General features: G+C 30.2%; 1 protein-coding gene across 1 annotated transcript; it reads left to right on the plus strand.

Annotated features, from left to right (window-relative positions):
• The first annotated feature begins 6,660 nt into the window (after window positions 1-6,660).
• On the plus strand, window positions 6,661-8,310 carry LOC9319508 (adenylate isopentenyltransferase 7, mitochondrial). The gene has a single exon (XM_002883395.2). The coding sequence runs from the start codon at window positions 6,986-6,988 to the stop codon at window positions 7,970-7,972; it is 987 nt and encodes a 328-aa protein (XP_002883441.1). The 5' UTR covers window positions 6,661-6,985; the 3' UTR covers window positions 7,973-8,310.

An 8,310-nucleotide genomic window follows, 5' to 3' on the forward strand; every position in this document is an offset into this window, starting at 1 on the left:
AAATAGATTAATTGTCACATAACCAATTTTCATTATCAACAAATGAGAATTAAAATTAAATTAATTAAAATGAATAAATATATAAATACATAACTGTCTCTATTAATTGAACAAGAGAATAAAAATTTTTAACTTTAAAAAAAATAGAATGATGTTTGAAGTAGAGAGAAGAAGATGTTAATATAGATTGAGATTGTTGTGTTTGGAATTGTGGAATGGATGAAAACTCATTTGGTATATATAGAAACAATTTCCGACGATTTATTTCGTCGGAAATTTGTCGGAAACTACAAAACGCGGAAAATTCATTTGAATTGAATGTACAAAGGCGGGAACATGAAAAATCATACATTTTCCGACGAAATTCCGACGAACGTAGAAATTTCTGACGAATTTCCGACAAATTAATTATTAATTATTTATTTACTTAATTATAAATTATTTAATTTTTTCAATATTTACTTAATTATAAATTATTTAATTTTTTCAAAAAAATATTCAAAATAATATTTCTGACGACTTTCCGACGAAATTAATTATTTATTTATTATAAATTATTTATTTTTTCATTTTTTAAAATAAAAATAATTAAATAAATAATTTCCGACGAATTTCTGACTAAACTTTCCGACAAATTTCCGACTAACAAAACTTTCTGACTTAAGTTTCGTCGGAAATTCGTCGGAAATATTAAAGGTTTAAACTCATAATTTCTGACGAATTTTCCGACTAATATTTCCGACCAAAGCGTCGGAATTTTGTCGGAAAATGTGCAGTGAATAAACATGTGTTCACCTAATATTTACGACGAGTTTTCCGACAAGTTTTCGACCAATTTCCGATAAAATTAAATAGTCGGGATTTTCCATGTTTTCCGATGAATCCTTCCGACAAAGTTCCGACGAATTTGTGGTCGTCGGAAAGTTTTCTCTTTTTTCGACGAGTTTCCGACGAATTTTTTTTCCCTCGGAATCTTGTCGGAAAGTTGTCGGAAACCTGTCGGAAAATTTCCGACCAAACATTTTGTCGGAAATTTTCCTCGGAAATGACTATGTTTTCTTGTAGTGATATCTCTACATTACACTTATATTTTCGGTAACATGTAATGATATACCTCCATGGTTATCAATATGTGATACATCGTATAATAACTTTCAAGACGGATTGAATTAAGAAAATAGAGAAAATAAATTCGAGGTGGTTTGCAAGTGGAGTCAAAATATTTTATAAAATACTGTGGAGTTGCATACTAAAGGTCAAACGAAGGTAAAATCTACAGACCGAGAATAGCTAGACGTTGTAGATAATAAACAATGGTATCGTAGGAGACCACCACCGAGTATAGATATGATCATTGTACGTTCGCATTGTTCGATCGAGAATATTGATCGTCGTCCTATGAGTGAGGTGATTATAATAGTCTTATTTTTTGATAAATGGGAATTTATGTGAAGAGGTTTAAAATGATTTATTTGATTACATATCTCACCAACAAAATATGTATATGTTTTGTAACTAATCATACAAGAAATCCATAGTTAAATGTGTTTAAACCTTTATGGATGAATGACATATTGATATTATTTTGTAGAACTTTATAACTCTGGATTTTTTTGATGATTTTCTAGGGTTACTCGACAAGTCTTTTGAATTTTTTTAAGTTGTGCACGACCGTTGAATGAATACGAGATTCAAAGACTAAAAACTAACATGATGATCCACAGATATAGGTCACCTAAACATTACATCAACTACAAGAAAGCATTGATTTTGGGACAACATGATTGGTAAAACAGGGTCGCAAATATAGAATTTGAGACTGCCTAAAGACTACATAGCAGCGTCGCAAAAAAACCGGAGGGTATTTTGATCTCTCCTTCGTAACCAATTTGCGACTACAGTTATATAGTATTTATTAGTTACAGTAAATATTTAAGATTTAAAACTCATAAAAATAAGTTTAGTCGAAAATTCAAATAGTAATCTGGACAGCTAAAATTATTCTTTAAATTATACTCGGTACAAATCATAAGCTCACAAAAACAGTTAAAGTTTGTTGTAACTAATGATCAAAATAGTGAGATAGAGTAAAGTGGGGTGTAGATCCACTACACAGAGACAAGTAGTTGCTAGATAGAGGGATAGAGTTTGGAGCTTTGAAAACATCAATGCACAATGGAGATGATTAGTTAGTGAATACGGAGGCTTGAATGGTGTCATTTTAAAACAATTGTATCAATGAAATTAACATAGTAAAAACTAAAAAGTGTTGAAATAATTTAATTTAACATCACTAATTCTGTTTTAAAATTAGTTTTGCAAGCTAGTTTTTGTTTTTGCAAATGATATTAACTCGTTAAAACTAGTTTTGGTTTTTGTGGTAAGAGCTATACCACTTCAATAGCTATCAATTATATAAGTTATCATACTCTTATCTTTTTTTGTATAACTATTATTTATCGTTACTTTTTTCTCTCTTAATCATATTAGTGTCGCTTACTGCTTTTTTCTTCTCTGCTAGAAGCTATAAGCCTATAATATTGTTTTATGTTACCTGTCAGATTTATTTTGTTATATTTTGTTAGAAGATAGGTTTTGAGTCCATTGTTTTGTTATATCTTTAGCCAAAATTTATATTACTTTATGTAAAAGCATTTAATCAGAAAACAAAATAAAACCATCAATAGATTCAGAACCCACTAAATGGAATATTAAATTCTCTTTTACCACTGATTTCCGAAAATATCAACTCCATTGTAGGCAACGTAGTTTCATTCCACGGATAGAACTAAACAACAAAGTAATACTAAATTAACAAATTAAAGTAAGAATAAATGAGTGATAAAATATTCATTGGAGCCTTGGGAATCCTGAAAACGAAACTACAAATTCTCCATTTGATTTGACTAATCATAGATAATCTTTTTCGTATTTGATATTATTTATTTCTGTCAATAAAAGTTTGTAAGCTTCCATCAAATTGTTAAAATATGTTGGGTCTGACTGGTTAAAAAACCAGAAGAAATGAGAAGAAAAAATAGAGGAAAAGAAAAGTCCCATCAAGAAGAAAAAAGAGTTCTAGTTGTTTACGAGATGAAAGAATTCTTTTGTTGTTGTTACTTTTTGACAATTTTAAAAGAAAAAGTTTTCTTCTAATTTTTTTTTTACTGGTATATAACTGAAGAATTTTTTCTTCTACGTTTTTCTTTTCTTTTATTGTAGTTAACCAGTCATACTTGTTATTTTAATATATATATATATATATATATATATAACACAGATGAAATTATTAAGCTGATGAAAACATAAACCACATGATCTAATTTTGATGACATCCGGTTCACAATCTATATGATCATGATTGGCTATTGGAAAATACTCTCACACTAGATTTTAACCCGCGGTGTACCGCGTGATGATTTAATTTTAAAGTTAGTATAAAAATATTTTGTAAATTGTATCTCTTTATAACATATTTATTTATATTATAGTTTATAATTGTTATTAAGGAACGGTATACCACGAGTCGATGAGACAATTATTAATAAATAGAGGATTTAACCAGTATTAAAGCAGTATATAAATATTGATTCAAATTCGTCCGCCATATAAATCCTTTCCGAAATATAACATGTTGCGTAATTTCTTAACCTATCCCTTGATTTGTTTTTATTTTAAAATTTAATAATTATTTATTATATATAAAAGTTTACAAATCATATCATCCTCTAAGACCACATGACATTATACCACGAGACAAATTTTGGTTTTATACAATCTTTTCTAAATGAGACTGATTTAATATGTCTAATATTTGTGGTATTAAAAAAGGATTTAATCCGTATTAAAGCGGCGGATTAATGATATTTTAATCTGTTTATTATTGTTGATTCAAAACTCCGTCCCGCCAAACCCGTCCGGTAAAAAAACTCATTTATTTTATTAATGTTCTTATTTATGATATGATTCTGAATCATAATCTAAATATTTTAATCGATGTAGAACGTTGAACACACATTTTCGTCAATTGGATAATATATGTCCGTTTTTAAAATTTTGAATCACAGTATATGCAGAAAAAAAATTGATTTTTTTTTACCTTTATATATTATATGATGATTCAAAACAGTTAAAAACAAATCAAACAAAGATGATAGAAGAATCATAATTATAAATCTTAATCAAATCTTCTAACTATCTAAATTATTAAATATGCAATATCCGGTGTTTGAGTTGGGTTAAATATAATCCGATCCAACAAATTTTTTGTGAAGGAATTTTAAAAACGAGTCGGGTATCCGATATATCTGGAAGCATTTTTACTTACACGTCACCAAAGTGTTGCAAAAATAATAGTCTAGATAATTCAGTTTGTTCCATTTGTCAATATATAGATTGTAAGAAAATAGTTATGCTACCATATAGACAAGTTCTATTTGTAAAAAATAGTAGCAAAAAAAAAGATTTATATACTGCCTCAAAAAAAAAAAACTGATGGCAAAAAGCCAAAAACATCCGAATTTTTTTTTTCTTTTCAATTTATGCAACTTTTACTTGGCTATTTATTTTTGGGGGTTGTTTCTCAGATTGCTTTTTTTTTTTTAGTGATTACGTTTTGAATGGTAAAAAAAATCACCACCACAACAAAATATAAGCAAAAAAGTACCAAGTGGTTCATGACTACTGATGATCTTGCTATTGGGTAGAAAGTAGAAACAACAATACTCATGGTTTTTTTTTCAAACCAATTAAACTAAAATTAGAGCTTAATGTTGTTGCACAAAAAAAAAAAAAGAGAGCTTCAGGCTGTGTTAAAGCGTTAAACTCTTTGACTTTGATATATATCTACAAAGACTGCGATACGGCGTTATAAGGACATATGCAAGGGTGCATTTTTTAAGTTTGATCTTAAGGGAGAAAAAATATTAAAATATTGTAAGAGCTTTAATTAAGATCTTTTGTAAAGTAAGTGATTATTGGTAGAACATGTTTAGATCATAGGAATTGATTTGAAATTGAAATAATGTAAGATCATTAGTTTACAATTTTAAAAACTTTAAGAAATAACTTTTAAATTGCAAACTTAAAAAACTTATACTAAAATAGATTTGAAAATAAAAAGAAACACAAAATATAATATCAAATTTTTATGAAACAAAAAAGAACATTAAAGATATAAATAAATAAAACAAACAAACAAACATATTATTTAATTAAACCCTAGCATAGATTTCGGATCGAAGGAGAAATGAAATGTTTTTTTCTTTTGCAAAAATTCGTAGCCAATGATGAAGCGTCACGTCACGCTAAAATTGGGGCAAGAACAGTTCTACAACAAGAACAGATCTACAACAGATCTAATACTATTCACAATATTTTTTATTTTTAAAAGGCTAAGAACACCTAAGTGTTCTCCCTTTAAATATGGCCTAAGAATTTACCGTTCGTGTGACAATATATAAATATAATGTAAGATGTGTTCATTAAAATTTGTGGGTCTAATTGTTAAACGTTAATAAATTTAGAATTCTTTTGTGGTATCCCACACTAGCTTGGAAACAGCTTTGCATCCGGAAATGACGTAAAGCCTCCCAATTATGATGGTAGATAATACACAACATCGTCCTTCTTCATGTATTATTTTTAGTGCTTTACATATAGTTTGCAACTTTAGTTTTTAGTTAATTAGAGTTGCAAACTTTGCTTTATTTATCCCACTAATCTATACGACAGAGAAAAAACAAATTAAACTCAAATTATAGATTTTATATTTTAATGCATATCATATCAAAATCTTCTTTTCTATACTCACAACAATTTAATACATATAGATATATCTATATAATATACACATCTTTGTATGATTGTTTTATATCTACTTATATATGCATATATCAATGGCTGGCCATCAATCTCAGCTCTAGAGTGTGTGTGTGTGTGTGTATCTAACTATCTATGCATTGGATCGGATCGAAGTAGAACATTGTCCTTATTCGGAGGAGGCAACAGATACACACGTGTTCAAGATTCGACGAGGAGAATGACACCCAAAAAAGTACAATATATATGTACGTTTTATGCATAGTGTATTTTTTTTTACAACTTAAATTGTATTTTTATACCAATTAATTTAATGATTGATAGGATCAGATCAAATTTACAAGAAAAAATACCCTAAAACTTGATATAATGAAATTAAGGATAAAAATAATTTTACTTTTAACAGATGATATATAAAACAAAATAGATGCAACTATGCATTAAAAATAAAAGAAAACCTGGCTAGTGAGTTGTGACCCTCTAACTTATAGGTCACATTGTATCCATGTAAGTCTATATGGTTTCAGAAATCTTAAATAATTTTACAAAGACAGAAAACAAAAAACAACAAAAAATGATTAGAGATTAACATATTTTACCTATTAAAATTTTAAAAATTGAAAATTTAAGATTTTAAGTCATCCACATAAGAAAAGCCTAGTTAAATTCAAAGTTCATACTGGAGCAACTGAAAATTATTATTATGAATATTTAAGTTAATAATAAAAATACTTGGATTTGAATACTCAGCAAAAACAAACTATAAGGGATTTTTTATTTTTGTCAAAGTTTAAATTTCTGTTTTTGTTTCTGGTATTTTTGTTAACTTTTAGTTGTGAAACTACAAAGGGTTAACCAACGTCTTAATGAATTTTCTATAGATGGGGCATCTAAAAATCTATTTTAATAAGGTCGTAGACCAAAGTCAGAGAAAACACGGCTATGTCTAGGTGCATATATATAGCCTCCTTATACCTCATAACTTAATTACTTGTGAAGCATTTGCTTTCTTTCACCATTTTCTCTCTTACTCTTCCTCTCTCAATTCTGATATTGCTACGAAGAAGTTATATTTTTTTGACGACTCACGACTCGTTGAGGTGATCTACCAAAAGGACTAAACAACAAAACATATTTTTTATCCCAACAAAAAAAGTCAATCATCATGAAGTTCTCAATCTCAACACTGAAGCAGGTACAACCAATCTTGAGTTTCAAGAACAAGCTATGTAAGGTCAACGTCAACTCTTTTCTCCATCCCAAAGAAAAAGTCGTCTTCGTGATGGGAGCTACCGGATCGGGTAAGTCTCGTCTTGCCATCGACCTAGCAACTCGTTTTCAAGGAGAGATCATAAACTCCGACAAGATCCAACTCTACAAGGGCCTCGACGTCCTAACAAACAAAGTCACCCCTAAAGAATGCCGAGGCGTGCCTCACCACTTGCTTGGAGTATTCGACTCCGAAGCCGGAAACATAACAGCCACCGAGTATAGCCGCCTTGCTTCACAAGAAATCTCAAAACTCTCAGCGAACAACAAGCTTCCCATAGTAGCCGGTGGATCAAACTCTTACATCGAAGCACTCGCGAATCATTCCTCGGGGTTTTTGTTAAACAACTACGACTGCTGTTTCATTTGGGTTGATGTTTCCTTACCCGTACTAAACTCCTTTGTCTCAAAACGTGTCGACCGCATGATGGAAGCAGGATTACTTGAAGAAGTAAGAGAAATGTTCAATCCAAAAGCGAATTACTCCGTAGGGATAAGACGAGCTATCGGAGTCCCCGAGCTCCACGAATATTTACGTAACGAATCTCTAGTGGACCGTGCCACACAAAGTAAAATGCTTGACGTAGCAGTTAAAAATATCAAAAAGAACACAGAGATATTAGCGTGTCGGCAGTTAAAAAAGATTCAACGGCTTCACAAGAAGTGGAAGTTGTCTATGCACCGTGTGGATGCAACCGAGGTGTTCTTGAAACGCAACGTAGAAGAACAAGACGAGGCTTGGGAGAATCTTGTAGCTAGACCAAGCGAGAGAATCGTCGACAAGTTTTATAATAATAACCAACTGAAAAATGATGATGTTGAGCACTGTTTGGCGGCGTCTTATGGCGGAGGAACTGGAAGTAGAGCCCACAATATGATATGAAAAGTTTTGTCATTGATCATGTGAAGCTTTTTGGAGTGCGAAAACGATGAGTCTCTAAGATTTCGTATGTGTGGTGGTGATTCCCCGGAGGCTTTTTTCAACGTACAGGTGTGACATTACCCCTAAAGAAAAAAACAAAAAAGTTTTTTTTTTTGTAAGTGTTTGTATAGAAGATATTCGGTTAATATTAATTGTTTGATACCTATTGACTACGAGTTCACGATAAACCGAAAGTTTTAATTCCTTGTGCCACGATATCACACTTATGTGTATTGTTTATAATATATAAACAATTATTTGTATTGCTTTTTGTTGTGTGAAGTATATCTTGGCCTTAC

This window comes from Arabidopsis lyrata (assembly GCF_000004255.2).
Source record: "Arabidopsis lyrata subsp. lyrata unplaced genomic scaffold ARALYscaffold_3, whole genome shotgun sequence".
In the NCBI taxonomy this organism is placed as follows: Eukaryota; Viridiplantae; Streptophyta; class Magnoliopsida; order Brassicales; family Brassicaceae; genus Arabidopsis; species Arabidopsis lyrata.

Excerpts from the sequence above, each read along its gene's own strand:
- LOC9319508 (XM_002883395.2), top strand. The coding sequence starts at position 6,986 with ATGAAGTTCTCAATCTCAACACTGAAGCAGGTACAACCAATCTTGAGT.